Here is a 27,487-nt window from a genome sequence, read left to right as displayed (position 1 = left end):
TATCTACATGTTTTTCACTTGGTGTCTTGACTGTACTGCCCACCATAATTTCTTAAGTCTCCCAGTTTACAGCTGTAAGTTGAAATCTTCCCCTATTATTATGCCATGACCAGGATATTTATACTCCACTTTTTCCAAGTTTCTGTTGAATTGTTCCACCATTAAATTTTGAACTCTGTATTAACCTCACTAAATATTATTGTGTTATTTAAGGCTGTAAACATGGATCCACCACTGGCATCCAGCCTACCTTTGCCGTATACAAGAAACACATAATTTAAGATTTCATTGCCATTAACATTTGGTTTCAACCAACATTTTGTTGCTAGTACTGTACTATGCAAGCATTGTATTACCGGTTATAAGTGAGTTAAGCTCTGAGACCTTCCATGGACATTTCTGCAGTTAACTTACAGTTTATTAACAGTTTGTTCCTTTGATCTGCCATGATGAATGCTACTGTGTAAATGAAGGGGGTTCCTTTTCTGAAACCAGACCATAACTTATCGTGGCTGTGGAAAGATTTTTCTATCCTAAAAGACCCACTTATGCATGCCACACTTATTCAGCTAACCTGGTAGTCAATTCCTGTGTGTAGATCCCACAACTGTTTGCTATTCATTTGCAGATGAATGTTGACTTGCCTGGTTGAACTTATCAGAAGGCGCTGCTACACCTGGTTTCTATGCAATGATACAGGCACTACGGGCGCCACAGCCTTCATCCACCATCTCTTGGTGCCATCACAGCCCAGCCTATCTTCCTACAGCCACTCAAATGTGGCCAATTCAACTTCTAACTCTTTATGGACAGTGGTCAGTTAAACCTCTGCATCTGTACACAACAAGGTCAGGCCCTATCCATTCTTAAACTAAGTTTGTCTATATGACAGTGAATATAAGGCAGACCCAAACAGTTGCTACACATTGATCCAAGCAGTTGCTAGACACAATTGAAGTACTGCTGCTATGCTGCTTCCAGCTATCAACACTAAGTCAAATCATGTTAATGCTTGAAAAATATGTGACCACACAAAAAGTTAAGAAAACTGCTCAACACAGGTTGATAAATGAACAACATTCACGTCTCCATACAAGTAAATACGATAAAAATAAAACTACATGCTGTGCACAAACAGCTTTGATCACTGCTGCTGTTCTCAACTCAAGGGGATGTCTCTTTCCCTTAGGCTCAGCTTACAAAACACAAAATTGGTATGGTGCAGATACCTGGTGGGGATGTGGCACTGTTTCACGCCATCTTCATGTTAACAAGAGAAGTAATGCACACAGAGGTCACGTGATGGAGACCTGTTGGACTGTGGTCCGCACTATATGCATTTGCAGCCTGAGTGCCGCACCGAAGTGACACACTGTAGACACACTCGAGTGGTGTGTTGCTGTTTTCATTAATTTGAAGTTCAAAATGCAACAAAATTTTGAGTTTTACATGACGTTTAGTGAAAGGAAAAGAGATTATATACCGGTAGTCACAGTCATGCAGATATTGCAAACACTGTGAGCAACACAAACTATAGCAGAACATCACTGGAGAACTAAACGAAACACGTAAGCCAATAAATTTCATAATTATAATTTGTACATGATAGGGCATAACTGAATCATTCACTCGAGCAATGTTGCGACTAACAAAATGCAAATTTTACAGGGTAACAAAAAGAACTATTATTCTTACCTATTTGGTATTTCTTGATGCAGACAGTGTATATGAGGTGAAACACCATTCTGCATATTTTTGTAACAGGTATTACATAACCACTTATGTTATCTTTGGAAAAAATAGCACATTGTATCTGTGGAGTTATAATGCTGTGCTGTTGAAACGTATTGGTTTTTCTGTGTTGCTTATTACAGAAAAATTATTACAAAATTGTGATAATGCAATGAAAAAGTAAAAAATTGAACAGTAAATAAATAAAATGGAGTAGACAGGAAAAACGTTAACACAAAATAGGAATAGATGCCTACATATCAATTTCTATTAATAACCAAAACTAATAAAATAAAATAAGTACTTGACAAGGCTACTTCAGAAGGTAAAAACATGGAGAGTGATACACAAACCAATTAAAAGAAGAAACAATTATCAGTCTAATTACAGAGTACATATGGAACTTAATCAATATCAGTAATATAAACAGAAATGAATAGCTCCAGGAAAATGGAGGTGTTTGAGGGAACATACAGTAAATGCAATCTTTGAGTGTGTGGTGGTACTGCATTTTAAAAGGTAAAAAGGCTGAACAATACACAAGTACAAAAGGAGCAAAGAGGAAAAACATTAACATTATATTCAAAACTGTGGCTAAGTAATAGTTTGCAATCAATAAATGAACCAAGTAAAATATAAACAATATTTGATGAGACAACTACAAGAGGTATTAAACAGGGACAGTAATACAAGTACCAGTTGAAAGAAAGCCTTAACAATTGAAACTACAGTCTATATGGAATACATAGACGACTTCAATAAAATAAAAGAATTTAATGAATACAGGAAAATGGGAATGTGAAGGAACAGACATTGTGAGAAGTAATGAACGACAGAGAGAATTATATGAAGTTTAGGAGAGAGGAAGTGTTGAGCTGTGCCTTGTCACTTAGAATTAGATCTGGACTGTTAGCTACATGTTTTTTTAAATTTCCAGTACTTCCAGCAGATTCAGTTTATGGCCTTTGTTTGCTAATTGGAGTAAATGTGACCCTCCCTCAGCACATGCTCAGCAAAAGTGGAGTCAGAATTCTGCAACCTCCAGCTGCATTCATGTTCAGCCAGCCTAATTGCTATGTCTCTGCCTGACTGACCAATGTAAAACTTGTCACAAACAGAACAGGTAATTTTGTATACACCACTGTTGGTTAATAACTGGATCTTATCTTTGCTATTGAAAATACTCTAGGCTGTCATGTTCTTAACATAGTAGGAAAGCCTATACTTGCAGGCTTTCAGTGCTTTGGCTACAATCTCTGATACCTCTCTAGATATGGTAGTGTACACCATTTCTTGCAGACAGTGGATGGAGAAGAAGATGGGGCATGGAAGAGGAGTATAATATTCCGTTTTTGCTTCCTATGCAAGATGTAGCAGTGTATGATGATACAACTGGATGAATAGGGACACCTTGTTTATGCAATTTAGGAAGCCCATACATTATAGGAGGCATTGGGTTCACATTAGTTGACAGTTTTGCTTAAAAATCAGAGAATATGCTTTTGCAGAATTGATTGCACATTTAACATCCTTTTTGAATAATATCTGAAGGACTTGGTGAAATGCTCGAGAAAAATGCTGTGGCTGCAATTTCAAAAGACACCATCTTATATCTTGTTTTACAAGCAATCTCTCAATGAAGAGTGGGAACATTTCCAAAGTGTTAACAACATGAAAGCACATCATTGCACCAGAAATCTAAATTAAAATATCTGAAGTACAGAGACCTGCAGACGCTACTTTCATTTGTGCTACCTGAAACTTCCACACCATGAAGGTGCAAGAACATTGAAGCCAGTTAATCAAAATCATGAAGAATTTGATTGTTGTTCAGAAAATGAGCACAACAGGAGGTTAAAAAGAGAGTGAGTTGACTCATAATTGTGTCCAAATTGAGTATTAAGTTAGTGCCTGCCATTAAAGTCTTCATATTATATCATTGTGATCCATGATTTTTAATTAGTAGTAAAAAATTGCTGAGAAGATTCAGCATTGATTGTTCTGGATAAGGTACACAATAAAGCTTAAAAAGTTTGCAAATAATTATTTTTTCATTAAGTTGTTCATCAAATTTTCTGGAGTGTCTCAACATTGAACACCTTTTGTTCAAAACTTGCATTTTGTTACTTATACTCCTCGACTTGTAAGGGTTGCAATTGAGAGGGAGACCATTCACAGAAAACCAGTCAATGACATTGTTAAGAATACTGTTTACCATTTCTTCTCTTGCTGTATGTATGCTTGGACTGATTACAATACTTGTCATCTGCAAAAGGGGCTAATTCTGCTTGTCGTAAATTAGAATATCATATATGTATGTTAGCAACAGTGGCAGATCTAAGATTGAGCCTCAGGGAACTCCATGAATCATTTCTACCTAGTCAGAAGAATCTCCCCTAACTGCCTTGGTTAGATATGTTATCCATTTGTTAGCTATACTATCACTTCCACAAAACCTCACAGTCAAATGTGTTAAGTAGGTCACAGAAAACACCAACTGGTGCTATTTTGATATTTAATGTTTGTAAAATTTGGTGAGTGAACATGTAAAATACACTCTCATAAGAGCAACTCTTCTCAAATCCAGACTGCAATTTGCTGGGTATATCATGTCGATCAGGTGGGATAATATTCCAGTATATGTCTTCCCAAAAATTTTGGAAAATGATGTCATTAGCAAAACAAACATACTTCCAACCACATTTTTTTGTACAGGGGCTTAACAACATGATACTTCAGTCTTTTTGGGAAAATGCCTTGAGTTGGTGATGCATTACACACATTTGAAAAGATAGTGCTTTTTAGACAGGAACACAACTATCAACTTCAGATGAGCTTTTATTTCTTAGAGAATGTGTAATTTTCTTGATCTCGGAGGGAGAAGCTGTTGATACATAAATATGATTGAAGTTTATGAGAGTTCGTTTTTCAACATACTGCTGTAACTTTTCTCTGGAACTGTTTGTCTCTACATATTCCACTATCTTTCAGAAATGATTATTAAATGCATCTGCAACCTGTGAGTCATCATTTAAAATACTTCCATTTAATTCAGCAGTGATATTATCCTGCTATTTGGCCAGTTGCCCTGTCTCATTTTACTACATTCCATACAGCTTTAAGTCTGTTGTCAGACTTACAGATTTCTGACAATGTGCATGTTCCTTGAATTTTTAATAACTTTTCTTATTCATTTTGACAAGCTTTTGTACTGTGCAACTACTGCATGATTTTTGCTTGTTTTGCCAACAGATGTTTCCTTTTCACAAGATACTTTCATTTCCCTAGTGATTCATGGTTTTTACACGGCTGTTTAATGTTCTTTCTGATAAGCTTATATGGAAAGCTATTTTCAAATAATGACTTGATTTGTAAAGGAATACATTAAATTTTATTTCAGCATTTGGTTCCCTATAAATTTCATCCTAGGCCATCTCTTGTAAGCTACTCTTGAAAACATGTGTTCCATGGTTATTAATTATTACAACTGATTTTCACTGTAATGCACTATCTTATTTATCCTAACTAACTGTGCATTATGATCAGAGAGAATATTTGTTACTGGCTAAGTTATTTTCTTGCTTTGAGCTTCTTGAAAGAAAACATTATCAATTGGGATCCTAACGTCTTCATCCAAATGTGTCAAAAAGTGAATTACCGAGAATAAATTGTGTAATCCAAATACGGTTTCCAGATTATTTTTCCTGTCAGAATCTTTTAGAAAATCTACACTTAAATCACCACAGAATATAAACTGCTTGTTACTGTCTGGCAGGTATCACTGTAAGGAATTCAATCAGCAGTTGTTACAGCACATCAGTTATGTTCAAATGATCTGTAGTTCTCCTCTATTAAATAGATAACTAGCAGTTTTGTGATGTATGTTACGCAAAACTGTTCTGTGCTTACATTTCCTTTAAATGTGTTATTGCAATATCAACACAAGCACCATACATACTACCACTGCCTCCTCTGCAACAACCATAACTACGACTCTCTCTACCACTGAAGAAATAAATGACAACAATCTGTACCTATATGTTTTGTGTATGTGCTTGCAGTGCATGTGTGACAATCTATCGGATGAACCTGTGTTATGCACCAACAGCAAGATCAACCTAGCTACTGCCATTTAAAAACCAAAGTTGTTTTGATCATGGTGCAGTCCAACAAGCACAGATCATACTGACATACTTCTCATTCACAACGATTAGAAAAATTGGTAATGATGCAGCCACTTCAATGATTAAAAAACACCACTTTCATGGAATAAATTTAGCGAAGTCTACTGGATCACAATTAGCAAAAGAAATTTTGCAGCTCTTGTAACCCATGTCTACTGTTTGGTGATGTAACAGCAAATATAAGGTCCAATGGTAAATATACATATATTAATATATATTTCAGAAGTTAAACAAAAACTAATTTCTCAATATACATGCAGTCTTACAATTTCAAAAAGGGAATGGTATGTATAAATCAGCAGTACAATAATGTACAAGCTTGATAAAACGCTCTCTCATCTGTCAGAATCAAACACAAAACCTTTCTTCCTGAGATCATCTTTGGCTTCTTGGATTTCCTGAAACCAAAGACAAAGTTATTTTAAAATATTTTAATATCTGATAAGCAAAAAGTAAGTGTTGTACTGGAGGCATCTTAATTCTACTTAACTAAATCTCAGCTCATTACATTAAAATCATCTTCAATTCTACAATGTCTAGTGGGGCAGCACAATCACCTTATCTGAGGATAAACATGCAAAAACTTTGTTAAATATATTACAAAAATGATTTTGTATGTGTGTGTGTGTGTGTGTGTGTGTGTGTGTGTGTGTGTGTGTGAGAGAGAGGTGGGGGGCAGAGGTGGAGTCATGCCATACACACCAGCGTTTGTCAATCTGCAGTAATGAGTAATGATGCACACTACGTAGGAGCATACTTACAGTTTCACTTTCTTATCACAGTCAAGACTTTTCATTTGATTCACCCTTACATTTATCATACAATGTGTTCACTGCATGCCTTTACATACAGAAAAGGCCATTGCTAAACTAGTATAATGTATGGAAGGTTACAGAAAAACTGTCTGCTTTGGGACTGTCCAATACTCAATTGATGGGCATAGACTACAGCGTGACTCAAGGTACAAGAGTACCTGCCCCGCCATACCATATGGGCCATTTGGGTCTTCAAACCCAGCAACATCTCCTCCCAATTCCAGATATGAGAAGTTACTCTACAACATATTCTCCCACCCTGTCCTCAACTGGTCTTAAACCCAAACCAGCACCCCTTCCCCAGCCATTTCTTCCTCCAGATGTTTTGCAAAAAATCATTCATTTGCTTAATTCTTCTTCTTGTATATTTTTCCATCCCTTTGTCTCCAATTTTGTCTTTTATTTATTATTGCTACTGCATTATTTTTTCACTTGTCATTTTCTGTTTCTCCTCTTTTCTGTCTCCCTCCTTATGGCACTAAATGATGCATATTACATATTATTACACTTGTACCGAGGAAATGTACTGAAACAAGAAATTACCACTGCTACTTTTACCTATATATCCAGTCATGCAGCTAATGTGCCCACCACACTGCATGAAATATCAGAAGCAACATCAGCAAGGAACTATAGCTAAGTCAGTGTAAGTTGATTCCTGACAGTTACAGTGGGGTGGACAATGCAACTTTGTGGGCACACCTCAACCAGTAACTTAACATGATTTTGTAAAATTCTCTATGGCAAAGCCTCAGTGTTGTTGCAGCTCAGTAGTGGGTTACTGTTTTTGCCTGCAGCTCTTTGCATTTTGCAGCTGAAAGCTGGCAAAAGCATTGCAAGCTCTTAGGAATCTTCTTACGCCATCTCAACTATAGGACAAATGTTAATATGACCACCTCGTTCCAAGCCACAATAAAGAATGCAGAGATAAAAATAAACCAAATGCTTAATTTTGTCTATTAAATTCATTTAAATTAATGAACATAACTGTATGAAATGCATACTATTGTAATAACAATCCACTGCAGTATGCACCTTCAAGAAACTCAACTCTCTACACTGGACGTCTCCCCCCCCCCCCCCCCCCCCTCGCACCAGTTTAAAGGCTGACTGGTCACTCGATTGTTTTCTTGTACAGTTGGTTTTTCTTTCATTCACTCTCCTAGTTTGAGAGGTTTCACTTAATGTAAGATAACCAGATGACACAAGTATCTGATAATTACATCAGTTATATGTATACTTCTTCAAAATACATGTATATATTTGCTTACATACAATTTTTTTTACTATTTCGATTTTAATAACTGTTGGTACATTGTAAATTTATGTTTAAATAAGTAAACGATGACTTTTGTAATTTAAATTTATAAATAGCAGTCAAATAAAAACACGACAAATCGAAAAAATAAGTAAGCCATTTATTACTTCAAAAGTAATCACTGTAACTGTTAATACATTTATCCCACTGTGAGACAAGATGGCCATTCCCTTCACAGAAAAATGTCTGCAATTACCTACGGAACCATGATTGTACCTTGACGTGCCTCCTCATCTAAAGGAAACTGATGACCAAGAATGTCTTGCTTCACAGATCTAAAATATGGAAACACTTGTAGAGAGATGGGGCCTATGTGAAAGACATATAAGGGATTCCCAGCAATACTTCTACAGTGTATGCAAAACAACAGGCACACCATGGTACCAAAATTAACTTACAGTGGTACGTGGACACTTTCCAGAGACTGAAGCATTCCACGAAGTCCAATCACCCAGGAATGTTGAAGGATGGCATCATTCTGTTGTAGAGTAATGCCTGCCTACATGTTCCCAAGTTTGTTTCAATTACACTGCAGAAGTTTCACTGGGAAGCCATTATATGAGGATCACTCCAAAAGAAATGCACACTATTTTTTTTTAAATCCATCTTTTATTCTACATGTTTGAAAGTTTTACAGTGTGTAGATACGTTCTTTAGGAACAATATTTTCATTTCTCCACGTAATTTCCATCCCTCTCAACTACTTTACACCATCTTGGAACCAGCGCCTGTATACCCGCACGGTAAAATTCTGGACCAACCTATTGGAGCCACTGTTTGGCACCGTGCACAAGGGAGTCATCATCTTCAAACCTTGTTCCACGGAGAGAGTCTTTCAGCTTCCCAAAGAGATGATAGTCACATGGAACCAGGTCAGGACTGTTAGGCGGGTGTTTCAGTGTTGTCCATCCGAGTTTTGTGATGGCTTCCACGGTTTTTTGACTGACATGTGGCCGTGCATTGTCGTGCAACAGCAAAATATCCTGCTTTTGCCGATGTGGTCAAACACGACTCAGTCGAGCGTGAAGTTTCCTCAGTGTCGTCACATATGCATCAGAATTTATGGTGGTTCCACTTGGCATGATGTCCACAAGCAAGAGTCCTTCGAAATCGAAAAACACCATAGCCTTAACTTTTCCAGCAGAAGGTGTGGTTTTGAATTTTTTTTCTTGGGTGAATTTGCATGATGCCATTCCATTGATTGCCTCTTCGTCTCTGGTGAAAAATGATGGAGGTATGTTTTATCACGTGTCACGATTCTTCCGAGAAATTCGTCTCCACCATTCTCGTACTGTTTCAAAAGTTCGCTGCATACCGTTTTTCTTGTTTCTTTGTGAGCCACTGTTAACATCCTGGGAACCCACCTAGCACAAACCTTTTTTAACGCCAACACTTTCAGTATTCTGCATACACTTCCTTCCCCTATCCCAATGTTGTGTGACAATTTTTTCACTTTGATGCGTCTGTCGGCAGTCACCAATTCGTTAACTCTCTGCACATTGTCTGGAGCGTGTGCAGTACGAGGCCTGCCGCTGCAAAGACAATTCTCAATATTGCCTTGCCCACTTTCATCATGTAACCTGCTTGCCCACCGACTAACTTTACTGCGATCGACAGCAGCATCTCCATACACCTTTGTGGATGTTTCCCGCTGTCTCATTTTCACAGCACAGGAATCCTATGACAGCATGTTGCTTATGACAAACGTCAAGTGTAGAACCCATCTTGAAGACATGCTGTGACGGCGCCACTCACGGGAAAAGGTTGAACCAAGTTTGAAAACAAGCGGGAAGGATGTATCTACACACTGTAAAACTTTCACACATGCAGAATGAAAACTGTATTTTTACAAAAATAGTGTGCATTTCTTTTGGAGTGACCCTTGTACATTCTCCATACAGTCTCAATCTCTCTCCATACGATTTTTGGAGCCTTAAAGAACGGTATTCACGGCCATCAACTTGCTTCAGATGAAGAGGTGCACTCCTGGATACAATCATGATTCCATAGGCTACTGCAAACATTTTTTCATGAAGGCATTGACCTCTTGTCTCATAGGAGGATAAATGTATGAACAGTTATGATGATTCCTTTTTCGATTATGGTGATTCTTTTTGGAATACAGTTTACTTATTTTTTTCCATCCGCAATGTTTTCATTTGATTGCCCCTTATACTAAAGCTATCTCTCTTTTTCTGTCAGTTTTCACCCGTCACTGATAACTTACTTTCAGTAAATTCTATGGTGAAAAGAACAGAAAGTGAATAGGATACACTTTTTAATTGTTTGGTTATTTAATCACTTGATTTTTAAGTATATAAACCCGCTTGTCAGAAGTATTTTTTGCAAAAAGTGTCTGTCAATCAATGTTTAATTTTATTTGAATTTCTTTAATTGAAATAGTTTCAGAAAATGAGAAAGCGTTTTAGATACTGTGTATCACTTTGAATTTATCTTGAGGATTACTTTTTATTCAGTCATGTGATTTTACCAAGCCCCATGCAAATCAGTGTTTCAGGATTGTGATCCAGACCCAAATGTCACTACTAAGCAAATGCACTATTCATAAACATGGAAGAAAAATTGAACTAAAAGCTAGTTATTGGCACTAAATAAAAAACAAATATCAGAACAACAACAATAGTGTCAGCCTATTATAACAAGAGCGGTCAAAAGTGATGATTTGATAACACCAAAAGAATTGATTGTTTCCATCCAGGACTAACTGCACTGGGAATCAGGTGAGTTCAGTTGTCACTTCTAGCATTCCAGTGTGCTGCAAACTTGGTTGCGAACTGTTCACAGTGTTGCCTAGATATAGGTTTAACTGTGAAAGTAAAGTACCAATGTGTGAATGTGAACAGTTTTTTTTTCCCTCTCATACTTGTGAAATACTATACTTGCTGCTTTACACAGGCTGAGAAATGTAAAAGGGTTTGTATGTGTGGGTGTGATTAGTAGATAGCCAGTGATATACTTTTCTGCAAAAGTATTTACCCTTCCTACAAGTAAATGGCTGAGCAAAAGTTTAAGATCTAGATTAAAATGATTTTCAAGTCACGGGGATCACCACACCTTTTCAGTACAACAGAAAGCAAACTGTTGCTAAAATCTGCCAACGCTCCTTTCTTTTTCACACACTTTTAGTGGAAGTTTTATGCTCAACTTTGTAATCCCAACATATAAGCTTCATTAGTGATGCATTAATTGTCTCTCGAACAAGTTAAACCACAGCAATATATTAATTGTTTTAAATTATGAAAAGAATTTTTCTACTCAGTACACAATGAAACGAACATGTCAAATGCTTATTTTAGCATTGGCATGCCCCCATGATGTCTTCAGTTTCCCCGGGGGTGGGGGGTGCACTCCAAGGGTGTGACACTACCAATTGTGTATTGCTGCTCTAATTCAATCAATGAAAGCACTACAGACTGGTTTCACTTAAAAAGAAAGAGTGAACAATTCAGTCAATATGTAAAATCAAATGGACTGTGTTAGTTGTTTTCAACTGCTTGGTTCCATAGACTGGACTGACTCTAAGGAAATGAATGAATAATAATCCATGCAACACACAAAACAACTCATTGAACTGATGGTTTTTCATTTAGTTGTTTCCAAAGATTGTTTTATGGCAGACATTTTGCACATTTGTTCTAAACCGATTTATTTCCCCCTTCCCCGTGCATTATTATATGGATTCACCATCTCTTTCTGTTTCACTTGCCTGAGATATCTTTCTGTTTCAGTTGCCTGAAACTGCAGTCACGCGCACGCGCTGTGTGTGTGTGTGTGTGTGTGTGTGTGTGTGTGTGTGGGCGCGCGCGCGCGCTCTCTCTCGTTTGTGAGTCTATTGTTGATGAAGGCCTTAATGGCCGAAAGCTTTAATTGTGAGAGTCTTTTTGTTGAGCCTATCTGCAACTCACCATCTCCTCTATATGGTGAGTAGCAACTTTCCTTCTCATAATATTGTACTTAATTAGTACTCATTCGAGTACAAGACTTTCTGGCAACTCACCCGTTTGGTCCACTGGCATACATCAGCAGTCATAATTGTATTTTGGTTACTATAGACTTACTGTCTAAACAATTCAGATTATTTTTACTGAGAAAATCCACAGCCAACAATCTAAAAGGAAAGTATGTAACACAGGCTGCCAAATACAGAGCACCATCTCTGAGGGTACTATTCAATTCATCCCATCTCATGGAAGTGGATGGACACATTAGAAGAGATGAAAGTCAACATATTTGCAACAGTAAATATCATCCCAACACTGGTTGTGACTTTTGTGTATATAAACACTCTACCACGGAACTAGACAGACAGAAGTGGTACTCTACAGAAGACTTTGAATGATCTGGCAGATTCACACTAAATGAGCTGTGCAAAGTTGCATCTAAGAAATTACCAGCAAACCTCACATGTGAATGCACTAATTGCTGAAACAATTAGGGAATGGAACTTCCTGCTGTCAGAAGAAAGTCTGGCTAAGGTAGCAAAAAGAGCAGAATGGATTATATAAAAGTAAAACAGATTATTTACAATATAAGGCACTTTTTTGTATCTCTAAAACTGAACAACCTAGTTGAGCACTATGCCCATAAGGTATATTACACAGTGTAGTGACTGGAGCTCTGATGTAGCCTGTAGCTGATAACTGAGTTTAATGGGATTTAATAGAATAAATTTGATGCTCAGTTTTCTTTTAATTCTATACATTTTATCCTTGCTTGACAGCCAATTTGCAATCTTGGTGTATTTCTTGGTCCTTTGCTGATGTTGCTTCTTGTATTTCTTGTGGTGTGGTGGAGGTGCCTAAAGCACGTCCACACTAGGCCAATGAATGACAGAGACTGGATTCAGCTGAACATTGGTCGGCAATGCATTTGCTTTTGGCTTCTCGTCCACAAGAAATTAAGGGCTTGGGGTCAACAGATTCGGACATGTGGAATCACAGTTAGCTCTTGTAACTTGCTGATGTTGCTCCTTCCTATTTTGTTATTAAGTAGTGCTTTAATTACAATTTCACCAGCCAGTATTATGAGGGAAGAAGAGGCTTCTAGCAGTTGTCATATGTGCAGCATTTATTTTCCTGCAAGAAGCTGATCGTGAGAAAAGAAGACGGAACGATGGTGGCGGACGGCCTCTCTTTTATAACGTAGGAAGCAGTTTGTTGGGACAAAATTGTCTGCCTTAAAGCTCAATTGGAATATGGGCTATTCCGTAGGAGAGCTGTACCTGCAGCAGGAAGTTAATAGCCACTCCCAGTTTTGTTTGTTTCTGTTTGTTATTCACAATGGAAAGATGTCAATGAAGAAATCATTTCCTCTTTTCACATCGTGAATATCACTTTCTAGTAGCTGACTGATTTTCCCTCCAAGTGTATAGTCTGTTAATTTTGTTTTTATAATCACAGCTTGTAGGGGTCCACAAACATTCCCATACACAATGGAACTATGTCAGCCTTAATGCTCTCTCCATATTCCACTCTACACACTGGTATTTTTAAACACAATAAACACACACACCTTTAGTGAGAGCAGGCTTGCCTGCATGGAAAATGGCAGCTGTTGAAATTGCATTTTTCAGGACAGCCATAAGTCATTCTCAGTATGTTTTATTGATTGGCTTCGCTCTTTAATTTAACAGTCAACTACTGTACTTTAAACTGCATATTAAAGAGTTTCTGATGATGCTCTTGTTAAATTAAACAGCTGAAAAACTTAAAAGCACCCATTCTGGAGACAATAAATTGCCACTGAACCAACAAACACTTGACCTCATGTCCACATTACGTGAGGGGTCCCAACATCAAACAGCTGCCATCGCTTTTATGTTACTGCGAGCAGACCAAACTGCAAAAAGGCCATCGCTCCTTTGGCTCCAATTTGCCACTTGTACACACCAATGTAAGCAAGCCTTGGCCAACAAAACAGTTGTCTCTTGTTCACTGGCCCATTGTGTACACGCCTCAATGTGTGACACGGTAGCAGCAGGTGTTGCTTGAATCTATACCGTGTAAACTAGATTCACAGAACTTAAATATACACGCTTACCACCCACAACACACATCCGTTTTACACTTATTCTGCTCCTGCTCCTTTACGTCTTTCTCTATGTTTCTCTTTTGTTGTTGTTGTTGTTGTTGGTGGTGGTGGTAATGGTCATCTTCAGAATGAAAACTGGTTTGGTGCAACTCTCTATGCTAGTCTGTCCTGTGCAGCTCTTTAGTGGAACCCACATCCTCTTGAAGCTGCTTACCATAACCAAGCCTTTGTTTCACTTCACAAATACTACACCCCCCCCCCCCCCCCTTTCCCTACACATCTCTATATGACTCACAAACTAACTATTTCTTGCAAGTCAATTCCATTAATTCAGTCATTACTTATCCAATCCACCCATCTAATTTGCAACATTCTACCGTAGCATCATGTGTCAAAAGCCTCTATTCTCTTCTCATCTAAACTGTTTATTGCATGTGTTTCACTTACACAAGGCTATAGCCTGGACAAATACCTTCAGAAAAAAATCTGTAACACTTAAATGCATATTAGATGTTAACATGTTTCTCTTTTTTGATATGGTCAGACAATTTAACTTTTAATATGGTACAAGTTTAATCTTTTTTTTTTTTTCACAGAACATTCATTCCTGGTTTTGGGTAACTCAAATTCATAGAAAAGTATTTTACCATCTGTAATTCTTTCGCTGCGTCCTCACAATTGTTGAAGTTGTAGACCCTCCACAATATTACAGCTATGGAGTATAGCTGAAACATACATAAAAAGCTGTAACAGCATATGCTTTCAATTGCTAATGCAAATAAAGAAAATATATTATTTAACCCTTTAACTGCTCTGGATGTGTTAACACGCGCGTCTTTGTACATGTCCCTGTGTGCTCTGAACATGTTTACGCGCACCACCAGTCCTTCTACCTGGTACTCTGAACGTGCCGACGCGTAGACACGTTCAAGAGTACCAGGTAGAAGGACTGCTGGTGCACATAAACACGTTCAGAGCACACAGGAACAGGTACAAAGGCACGAGCGTTAAAGCGTCCAGAGCAGTTAAAATTTAACTTTGAAGTGTACATGAAATGTTGCAATTTCTTATATAATTATCCTGCACAGAATTTACTGTTCTATTAAAACTCACAGTAACTTAGTATTCAAAATCTTCAGAACAGTAATAAAACTGAATGGATTTTTAAAATCTTTAGAACAGTAAATTTGTCTCATAGTGTGACACAAACTAGGCATGCTGATGATACTGATTTTCCCTTACCTCAGTTCTGTCAAGTTTGAGAAGGAAACAATAATAGGATAAATAGAGCAGGGATGATGAGTGTGATAAGGTTCTAATACACCTGTCATCAAAAGCATTTATTAAATTGCCATTATGTGGGACATAACCTCCACATCTAGTTAAGAGATAACAAATCTAATTCTTTCCTGTTAAAGCTGTCTCCAAATTCCTAACTAATTCAGCAACTTGTTGTTGTACATCCCAAAGGCATTTCTCCAGCACTTAATAAAAATTATAATATGTTCTTCCAGTAACAATAAATTATGTCTCCTTCACAAGATTCCAAATGTGCAAATCGAGAGTGACTACTTAATTATCTTTCCAGCTTAAATTACAACCAATTTTATAAGCTTTGTTAATTTGAATGAACAAGTCAGTGTGGTAAAACTAAACTCCACTCACAACCAGTTTCATTAACCTGAAGTTACGATCAAAGTCTCACAGGAAAAACAGGGACAATATGTGACTGTGGCTCTGATGGAGGATGGCTACTGATGCATTATGGCTCGTGACCACATATTTGACAGTGTGGTCCTTCTTCAAAGATGGCATATATTCTGCTGGTCATCAGCCGTTATGTGAAAAAAGGAAAAAAGACAGCTCATGTAATAATGTAACAAACACATACCTTAACATACAGTCCAACTTGTAAAATGGCTTACACATATATTGGGTCACAAATACAGATACCATGTGTCACCAACTGCAAGTAATATGCGCTCTGATCAGTACTAATGAACAATGGTAAAATCGCCTTAAACGAAAACACATACAATCAGAGTTCCAGTTCAATGTTCACATCCAGAAAGCAAGGTATCAACTGAATTTAAGATTCAAGTATATGGTGGCTTCAACAACAAGATACAGACTGGACACTTAGTAGCAAGGCTGGCTATTTATTTCCTGCAAGTGCCGATAGCCATCCATGTGTTTTTGTGAGCCCCGATAGTTACGACCATCAATTTCCTGTCTGAGAGTCTCCATATTGCTGGAGTGCCAGTGCATTATACATACATGGATTAGAATATTAGTAGTGAGTCTAAGATAAAGATGGTACAAACAATTATGTACATTCAGCAAAAAGTAAAGAAAATCAAGGGAAGATTTGGGAAAGGAATTCAAGTTCAGGAAGAGGAAACAAAAACTTTAAAGTTTGTCAATGACATTGTAATTCTACCAGAGATGCTAAGGACTTGATGGTTGTGATGACGATGATGATGATGGCACTTAACACAATGGTTTTAAGGAGAATGTGAACTAAATGCATAGTAAGAATGATGTTTCCCTTTATAAGCTGTCTTGCTGGGACAATAAAAACATACTAGGGGTTTGAAAGGCTATATGGCAATGACAACATAGACAATGGTTGCTTTTCAACATATTAAAATAGATAATAAACATCATGTGTAGAAGTGTGCATGTCTACATGAACATCCACGCCCTTGTCCTCACAGTGAAACAAACCAGTGTAACATTGAATAAAACACCACAAATAGAGAATCCACTACTAAATGTTACTCCCTCGTACATATGACTGGTTGACCACTAATAGAAACAGGGAAAATGTCAGTCATTGTGAGTAGAAGGAAATGTTTGACACCAGTTTCATGCATGGATGATAGACGTTCTTTAACAAAAACTCAAGTCTCAATTTAAAAATATGAATTAGAAGAGAAATGGATATACAATCAAAATTGTACAAGTGATTCAGATAATCAAGGCTGGCTTGATCACTGAATAAAATGGGGACCAGCCATTCTGAGATACATTAAAATATCCCATCCAGTGATTTGGTCAGAAGTCTGGCCTATGCACAAAACCAAAACATTTTCCACACCTGTCTCACTTACTTAAAACAGTGGACAGATTGTTATCTATAAAAAGTAAGATGTCATACGATGACATTGATATGCCACAAACATCTCATATTTGTGGGCGGTTAAGGAATTGAAAGATCAGAAGAATAAAAGTGTCTCAAAACGGGATTATAGTGTGAATTTTTAGGGTGATGAATAGTGATGGCATTACCACCACTTTTGCAACAATGCGAGACAAATGTTATTAAAAAAGGTAAAACTAAAAGTGTATAAAATACAAATTCACTCAAAATCACGAACATTCCCCCATTTTCACACACATTCTCCTATCATTTGAAACCCAATCACGCATACTGTCAAAATTTCTGATAGAACTATAGAACAATGACTGAAATAAGCGCGACTGACTGATCGCTTACCTAAACTTGGATGAGCCAGTCACAATTAAACACTTCTCCCTCTTAATTTGGCTGACAAGATTCTGAAATGTCTTCCCACATTTGTCTTATACCCTATTAAAATAAAGGACAGATCAGCTTGTAAACTACCGTATGTCCTTTCATCTGAATATAAAATACATTCAATTAAAATAAGGCGTTCAAGATCTGAATGCCACAAGTACTGCAATTTATGGGTCCTCTCAATGAAGTAGGAAGCCACATATCACCCAGTATGTGCCCTATCCATAGTCAAGTGAGGTGGCCTTCTTATCTCTTATTGGCCTGACGGAGGTAAGTTGAGGCCAGGTAAGTACACACACTTTAAAGTGGTAGTTGGCTGTTAGTGTAATGAAGTAAGGACCTTGACTGCCATGAGGAGATGGTGTAGAACTGATAGCATGCGGTCATTTGATCCTGCAGCACTGACATATTGCATTGGAGTGGTGTGCATGCCAGTCAGTCAAATGGAATAAGTGCAGTTGGATGGATCCATGGTGTAGAACTGATAGCATGTGGTCATTTGATCCTGCAGCTCTGAAGTATAGCATTGAAGTGGTGTGTGCATGCCAGTCAGTCAAATGGAATAAGTGCAGTTGGATGGATCCACATGCAGAACGGCAGAAAAGAGCTACCGAGTTTCAACACACCCATGATCATACCACAGTTGTACGGTTTTTCAGTGTATCAATGTAAATTGTCCAGTGTGTCTATTACTTGCAACCATGGAACACAGCATAGGAATAGTGTTCATAGAAAGATGCTACCTGACAGGTGCCAGAAACTAGTGTCATACCTTGTCACTGAATATTAGTTTCAAACTCGACAAACTATAGATCCATCTTAACCAGTTTATGAGTGAAAATTGTGAAGGAAACTGCATGTAACAGACATTTGTAATAATGTAATCCCGAAAGGCCATTACTTACACTGGCACTCACAGCTGCACATCTTCAATGGGCCTGCTGTGTTTTGGTGCCAGAGTTTTACATACCATGACTAGAGCCCACTCATTCAGATTACAATGAACATGCAACAGGATGTTTATATATTTCAAGAATCTCAGTAGCGAAGTGTTGCCCTTTCTTCTACATGTTCATGAAGTGTAGGCCGGACACTCCCGTCTTCCAAGATGACAACATCCACACTCACAGAGCTGCTCACATACACACAGAAACTCACTGGGACTACCTGGGCCAGCAGGTGAAATGTAGCAAGCAGCAGCCTCTATAGCCACAACTACTTTGAATCAAATATCACTTTATATTGGTACGTCAGGTGACTATTGAAGAGGTACTGAATCAAACTAGGGAGAACTCGACTAAATAAAGGCACTCATTGATAGAACACATACCGAGGGACACCAGAGTTTGAATACTGTAAGCAGTTTCACATGGATGTAAGATGCAGCAGTTAAGCATAGATGAAGGGACTTGCACAGGACAGACTAGTGTGTACAGCTTAAACAAACTAGTTTTTAGATTGACAAAATAAACAATGCCTGTGTGTGTCTTCAAAGAGCTGGATTGCAAGCACTATCTGCCAGATTCTTCCACTCACGATGGTAGGACTTGGTGCCAAGCAAAATAACACTCCCATTCCTGTCTCTGTATGCATACACAACTGCATTTTTTGACAGCAGCTAACTGACCTACTGCACACCTGTACTATACATCTTACTGTTAAAATATGTGAGGAAGTCACAATAAATCAGAATGTTATTGTCAGTATGCTATCTCAATTGCCATAATGTCTCTAGGTTAAAATAATTCTGCTTGGAACATGAAATATTCATTTCCGAGTCACGTTGTCCAGCACCTGTGGTCCAGTGGTAACGTTTTTGATGTCCTCGGTCTCAGGTTCAAAACCTGCCACAGCTTAAATTTTGAATAAAAATGAACAGCAATGGCCACTGAAGACTTTGGCATAAAAAAATCACCCTCATCTTGCCAACAACCTTGTCAAAGAGGACAGAGGAGCAGACAGAGATTCCTTGGGGTAGGAAACTGCTCCTAAAAAGCGGCAGAATCAGCAATGATCAACAGCACAAGAATGCAGAAGGCATTGGAGACCACTGCATTAAAGACAAATAACATGTATTCATATGACATGTGGACTACAACTGAACAAGTGTCAAGATGATCTCTTCATTGGTGAAAGATTCTGGACTAGTCCCCCACTTGGATCTCCAGGGAGGGGGATCTGCCAAGGGGGAGGTGACCAAGAGAAAAAAGACTGAAAAATCAAAGAAAGGATAATCTTCTAGGAGTGGGGGTAGGAAACGTAAGGAGTTTGAAAGTGGTCAGGAAACTAGAAAACCTAAAAAGGTAAATGTTAAAGCTCAGTCTACATATAGTGGGAGTCTGTGAAGTGAAATGGAAAGAAGATAAGGATTTCTGGTCACATGAGTATAGGGTAATATCAACAGGAGTAGAAAATGGTATATCAGGAGCAGGATTTGTTATGAATAGAAAGGCAGGGCAAAGAGTGAGCTACTCTCAACAGTTCACTGATAAGGCTGCTGTCATAAGAATTGACAGCAACCCAACACTAACAACAACATTTCTGGTATGCATGGGAATGTAACAAGCAGAAGCAGAAGAAATGCAGGAAATACATAGGAATATTGGACAGGTAATTCAGTATGTTAAGGGAGATGAAAATCTAATAGTCACAGGGGATTGGAATGTGGTTGTAGTGGAAGGAGTAGAAGAAAGGGTTATGGGAGAATATGAGCTTGGTACCAGGAATAAGAGAGGAGAAAGACTAATTGAGTTCTGCCATAAATTTCAGCTTGTCACAGCAAATACTCTGTTCAAGAATCACATGAAGAGGAGGTATACTTGGAAAAGGCCAGGAGATACGGGAAGAACTCAGATTAAAATCATGGTCAGCTAGAGATTCAGAAATCAGATATTGGATTGTACGGCGTGCCCAGGAGCAGACATAGATTAAGATCACAATTTAATAATGAAGAAGAGTACGCTGAAGTTGAAGAGACTAGTTGGCAAAAAGATATTGCACAAAGAAATGGGATATAGAAGCATTACGGAATGAAAAGATATGCTTGAAGTTCTCCGAGGCTACCAATTGTGCAAGAGATATCTAAAAAGGGCAACTACAAAAGACGGAAAGAAAAACACAGGGTCTAGGAAGGCAGCTGTGAAGAAATCACGGATAACATAAGGAATAGTTCAGTTGATCAACAGAAGAAGTAGTACAAAAATGTTTATGGAAATTTAAGAATACAGTCATACAAGTCACTTAGGAATGAAACAAATAGGATGTGCAGGGAAGCTATGGCAAAATGGCTACATGAAATATGCGAGGAAATCAAAAAAGAAATGATCATCTGAAGGACTGACTTTAAAACATTCTGTGAAATTAAAAGCAAGCTCAGAAACATTAAGACTCCAATTGGAATTCCAATGTTAAATGCAGAGAACAGAGAAAATGTGTGGATCAAGAACAGTGAAGGGTATATGAGAAGGAGGAGGACTTGTCTGATGACGTGACAGAAAAACAAACAGTAGTCAACAGGGAAGAGATAGGGGATCCAGAATTTGAAACAGCTTTGGAAGACTTCAGATCACAGAATTTCTAAAATCATTGATTGGAGTAGCAACAAAATGACTATTCATGTTTGTGTGTACAATCTATGGTACTAGCATTATGGTATAGACTTTGGGAAAAACATAATCCACACAATTCTGGAGATAGCAAAAACCGACATGTGCGACAATTATCGCACGGTCAACTTAATAGCTTATGCAACCAAGTTGCCGACAGGAATAGTATACTGGAGAGTGGAAAAGAAAATTGAGGATCTGTTAGATAACAATCAGTTTGGCTTTAGGAAAGGTAAAAGCAATAGAAGCAGTTCTGACATTACAGGTGACAATGGATGCAAGACAGAGGAAAAATCAATACACATTTGTAGGACTTAGAAAAAGTGTTTGAAAATGTAAAATGGTGCAAGATGTCTGAAATTCTGAGAAAAATAGGGGTAAGCTATAGGGAAATAAGGGTGACACACAATATGTACAAGAACCATGAGAGAACAATAAGAGCGGAAAACCAAGAGCGAAGTGCTCGGATTAAAAGGGGTATAAGACAGGCATGTAGTCTCTCACCCTACTGTTCAATCTATACACCGAAGAAGCAATGACAGAAATAAAAGGAAGGTTCAAGAGTGGGATTAAAACTCAAGGTAAAAGGGTATCAATGATTAGATCGGCTGATGACGTTACTATCCTCAATGAATGTGGATTAGAATTAGAGAATGTGTTGAATGGAATCAACTGTCTAATAAGTGCAGAATATGGATTGAGAGTAAACCTAAGAAAGATGAAAGTAATGAGAAGTAGCAGAAATAAGAACAGTGAGAAACTTTAAATCGAAACTGATGATGATGAAGTCGATGACATTAAGAAATTCTGATACCTAGCTGAGTAAATAACCCTTGAAGGACTGAGCAAGGAGGACATAAAAAGCAGACCCGCCACAACCAAAAAGGGCATTTCTGGACAAGAAAAATCTACTAGTACCAAACACAGGTCTTAATTTGAGGAAGAAATTTCTGAGAATGTACATTTGGTAGTGTAGCATTGTATGGTAATGAAACTTGGACTGTGGGAAAACTGGAGCAGAAGAGAATCGAAGCATTTGAGATGTGGTGGTACAGAAGAATGTTGAAAATTAGGTGCACTAATAAGGTAAGGAATAAGGACGTTCTCTGCAGAACTGCAAAGAAAGGAATGTCCGGAAAACACTGACAAGAAGAAAGGACAGGATAATAGGACATGTGTTCAGACGATGGAGAATAACTTCCTTGGTACTGGAGGGAGCTGTGGAGGGTAAAAATTGAAGAGGAAGACAGAGATTGGAATACACCCAGCAAATAATTGAGGACATAAGTTGCAAGCGCTACTCTGAGACGAAAAGATTGGCACAGGACAGAAATTCATGACAGGTCGCATCAAACCCATCGTAAGACTGATGGGATGGAAAGGCAAGGTGGGGGGGGGGGGGGGGAGGGGGGGAGGGGGGGGGAGAGAAAGTAAGTCAGTCAGGTCCCTAAAGCACAATAGGTGCACGAGGATATGTACCACATACTCACCAAGGATTACCTCCATCCAAACTCACTGAGACTGTTATCTAGTAACACTGTATTAACAAAATAATTGAAAAATGTTGTAGTTCAATCAAATGGGATCTATATTCTTGATGTCCAATTTCTGTTGTCAGTTTCTAAGAGATGGTTGTCCACCTTAAACATAGGAGCAGTATGCAGTGCTAATTTACACAATCTATACTGTTGAACAAGTGCATGAAGACATGATGGTCTAAAAAATCCATAAAATGTACAGTTGTACCCAAGACAAGACTGGGGAGAAATTAATAGAAGAAGAATTTATTAATATCTCAGATTTGCTTGCTCAGGTGTTTGAGGAATTGTTGGCTATTTGTATCCTTAACAATGACATTTTAATTACTCCAAGATATAGGTTAACTAAACCTATCGATACCAGATGCCAGCTCTATCCCACTACGTAATGGTGGCATGGCATGTGACAACATGTACACACGGATAAAGAACAGGACACTGAAAATATTTGTTTGGTGTGTATATTACTTTTTGGAATGTAAGTAGTGGTGACAGACTGATCTGTAGTGTAGCCTGATGCCAAGATTAGTTTGAAAGGTTTGGTTGGCTAAAAGTTGGTGGAGCAGTATCCAATGCTTCAGTTAATCCAAAATATTCATGTAAATTGGAATTTCATGCAGTGAGAGATGTTGCCCTCATGTTCAAGAGATGCTAAGCCTGCAGGTTTTAAGTTTTGTAATAATCTATCATCAGGAATGAACAACTTCTTATAGTTAGGACATCTGTTCAGGCTCATTATCTTAACCTACCATTTTTTATTCAAATTATTGGCTAGAAATGCAGACAGGTAAATTTAATTAGGACCTTAAACGTAAATTTTTGAACTGCTTCATAGACAATACAAATACACTGCAAAAAACCTATACATTCAATTGGCTAACATAAGCAGAAAAGCAGTTGTTGAAGTTTGGGCTATTCAGTCACCACATAAACTACAGACGATATATTTATGCTGTAGGTTACATAATGAGCTGGCGTGCATTGTGACTGCACACTGTAATTGGCTACTTGAAAATTCAGTTACAGTGATGAGAGACATTGGTAACATTGAACTTCTGGAAGCCATCAATGAATACAGTATGCCTATTCAGTATCTTATGCAACTTCATTACACACATTTAACCTCCATCTGTTATCTGACAATTTCAGAGAGGTTTTCAGTCTTCTGTTAAAGTTTCTGTGACTCTTTAGCATGCTTTTTCCTTTCAAGACAACCAAGGCAATTGTGTCAAATCAAGTACTTAACTCATCTGTGTATGAGACTCATGGTAATTCTTATTATTGACAAACTAAGATGCAAAAACCAAAGATTTCCGTTACAGTTAATTCACACTACCACAGGCGTCTGCAACGATCGAGGGGGGGGGGCCGCACTATTACACTTATCTTTATCTCACAGTCCATTCTGTGCAGATGGAAACTGTTCTTATCTGTCTTTAAGGTTTAATGCAGCATTAACACCGTGACAACTAAGAATTGGGGGTAATGAGCGTAACTTACTGTGAAATTCTTGAAACTATTCAAAATTTAACAGGTAGGCTACATAAATAATTTCATAAAATGAGATGCAACAAGAAAAATGAAAACTACACAAAGATATTAACGAAGTTAGACGTTTGTGAAAATACTACATCATTTACCTCATTACTGTCCAGAACCACCTGACTGTCCATGAACTACTTAGAGCACATGAGATCAAGAAGTTGAAGTGTCAGATAATATTACAATCTATCACTGTATTACCTTCTTTAAGGACCAGTATTCATTTGTACTACTAAATGTGGTAGTTCACAAATCAGAATCTAAGTAAATCAACCACTGCTTCAGATACGACTTTATCACGTCACAAGCACTTGGCAGAACAATTCAGACTACTTCAAATGGCATCATTCAGAATAAGTAGAGGTAATCGAAAGTTGAAATTCCACACTTCAGCTTTGATCAGAAGTCAACGAAATCGACAACGCACTCAGACCAATGACATTTAGTTATAATTACTCTCAACATAATTTAAAGAAATTGCTCTTTACACTTACACCAAACAGTATCAAGACGATTAATGGAAGTGGTTTGATGAGAAACATCCATTCGTCAAGTAATCTCGAGTAGACTTGACGAGTTACGAGGCCAATCCATATGCTCGCGAAAAGGCTCACGCCTAAAAGCCACTCCATAAGCTTTGTCATTTTAACGTCTGCAAGAAATAGTCTTGTTACACCCACACTACGATTTCGAGACCGGAATACACAACAATCAACTCGCTTTATAATGTATCGTTTTCCTTTTAAAACAATGATACATTACATTGAAACATAGCCAGAAAATCGTCACTGAAGTCAGCACAATGAAGCCCCAGCAGTAAGGAAATCGCTACACATGACAACGTCAACATACAGCCCATAACATTCCACACGCATTCCAATCAACACGTTGTCAACATAACACGTTAACCAACGATGTTTACAGTACTCAATATTCAATTCAGAGATACCACAGTCTATTATTTTCCTTTTTTATTGGCTTCTAGCATACAAACTTTTTAGGCATCACAAGTAAATGGACTAACACATATAACAAGGTAACATTTTTTCTTCGTCATACATACTGTTTAGGGCATACATTCATATGTTTTCAGATCAAGATTACTGTAATCAGATTACGAAACACGGTTGACTCCTGAAATTTTATTTGTTAATTAAGTTCTTTAGTTAAGTTCAATTCATTTTAGATTTTTATGTCTTCTTTAGCTGTAAACCGGGATATGGCATCGTATGTACTCCTGGTTGTGTCTCCGAGAATTGGGATCGTTCAAAATGGCTGGCAGTGACAAAGTCTTAAGAGGTCCTTTAAAAAGTTACCTCTGCCTTCCTCATAGCGTCTACACTGAAATAAGATGTGATTTACATCACCAATTGTTTCCTCTTCACATTGACAGAGGGGTGTCTCTGATACGCCGATTATATGTAAATGGGCAGGGGCAGATCCATGATTGAGACGCATTCTCACAATGGACGTTGTAATTTTCCTTGAATGTTTAAAGTTCGCAAGCCCCCTGTCTTGGTATGAATGTCTGTATACGTGCATAGCTTTTACCTCTTGTTTGTTGGCTTTCATTCCATTCTTCCTGCCATGAGAGAATCGCTTGTTGTTTCACTTTTAGGAGGTATTCTGTCTATGGGAGTTTAATGTACATGGCAGTCGCAACACTCCGTCTCGTTTTTGTTACCCACAGCTGTAGCAGCGCTCCAAGGAGCCAGCAAGCGACACTTCTGAAATACGATCTCCGATGAGTGCGAATACTAATGTTTTTGTTGAATTATGACATAGTTTTTATAGCAGGGAGTGTATGTAGTGCCACGAAAACCGACAATAACTAAAAAATTACACCACTTTTGTGATTATTTATTTTCCTAAGGACGTTGGGAGATACGAAACGGTGCTTTACGGGATTCCCTTGTAACGTAAAAACATTTACTGAATGATGTCGTTTTCTCCCAATGACAAAAAATGATAGTAAACTCCACAAGACCTGACATTTTACAGAAACACGTCGTATACCTATTCGACAAGTAGAGTTTGCTTCCCTACATTTTCAGCCAAATCGGTGAATGTGGAACGTAGGAAACCTATATGGAATGCAGTATCTGTAGTTTAAGAGAAAACCACACAGACGTGATAATAAATCCCAACACAGGAGAAGCTAGTTCTATAATTGTTGCTAAATCTGAGGCACAAACGGCAAGAATCTTCAACACGTTTACTTTTGAAGCAAATATTCGTGACTTATAAAGTTGAGTGAAGTGTAAAACAGGGTGGATCATAGGACTCCATAAAAAATTTTTAGAGTGTCAAGAAAAGTGCTTTTGATAATAACAACAAACAACAACGAAAATATATGCTTCTCATGAATTAAATGTGTTTATATTTTCTTACTTTCAGAGGAATAAGCTGCAAATATAAACATATTCTAAAGTATTTCTGTGGAGATTCTATGCTATAGAAGCGTGGACCAAGAAGGTTGGGCATGAATGGCAAATAATGTTTTGAATACAATCGAAAAATTTGTATGTATTTATTGCGTCTATGGGATTTATTACAGCTCTTTAATCAAATACTTCTAGGTAAACTTGAAGCTACAAATAATAGAGGTTTTAAATAAATGGTTTAGATCTTAATCTACAGACAGAGTGTTAAGGATAGAATATCGCAAATTCCAAGTGGCTCAAATTAAGTGGTGAAATGTCTTTCAGGTCAAAAATATTTGAACACTGCAGTCCCTCGAGGGACTTCCCCTGTAGGTCACACAAGGAGAAACTTCATTATTTGCTGATGACACTAAAATAATAATTATAGACAAGACACCAGAAATGATAGAAGTGAAAGCTGGAAATGCACTTATGCCAGTCCACAACTGATCAAATAACAATAAAGTAACTCTTAATGCAAAAAAAGGGTAATAGTATAAACTCCTGCACAAATGAAAACCTAAAGTACATAATGAAACCATAAAGTGTGTAGCTGCTACAAAAAATTAGTTATGTATCGTGATCAACAATAAAAATGAGATGAACATATCAGGGTACTTGGAGAAGGAATTAACACAGCATGCTATGCCTTATGAATATCAAAGACAATATTTTTTGCACATATACGTTCTATCATCACTTATGACATAATATCCTGGGTGTAACGTTCAGAATGTGT

At 37.7% G+C, this 27,487-nt stretch overlaps 1 protein-coding gene across 1 annotated transcript; it reads right to left on the bottom strand.

Annotated features, from left to right (window-relative positions):
• Nucleotides 1-6,107: 6,107 nt before the first annotated feature.
• LOC124622401 (dolichol-phosphate mannosyltransferase subunit 3) lies at nucleotides 6,108-25,602 on the bottom strand. The gene is made up of 4 exons (XM_047148090.1): nucleotides 25,088-25,602; nucleotides 24,820-24,977; nucleotides 14,747-14,824; nucleotides 6,108-6,313 (listed from the first exon to the last, which is right to left on the bottom strand). Exons 1-4 carry the CDS (start codon nucleotides 25,182-25,184, stop codon nucleotides 6,251-6,253), a joined length of 396 nt encoding a protein of 131 aa, XP_047004046.1. The 5' UTR covers nucleotides 25,185-25,602; the 3' UTR covers nucleotides 6,108-6,250.
• Between the last annotated feature and the right edge of the window lie 1,885 nt (nucleotides 25,603-27,487).

Source organism: Schistocerca americana, chromosome 7, assembly GCF_021461395.2.
Source record: "Schistocerca americana isolate TAMUIC-IGC-003095 chromosome 7, iqSchAmer2.1, whole genome shotgun sequence".
In the NCBI taxonomy this organism is placed as follows: domain Eukaryota; kingdom Metazoa; phylum Arthropoda; class Insecta; order Orthoptera; family Acrididae; genus Schistocerca; species Schistocerca americana.
This window is presented reverse-complemented; position numbering and strand designations above follow the sequence as displayed.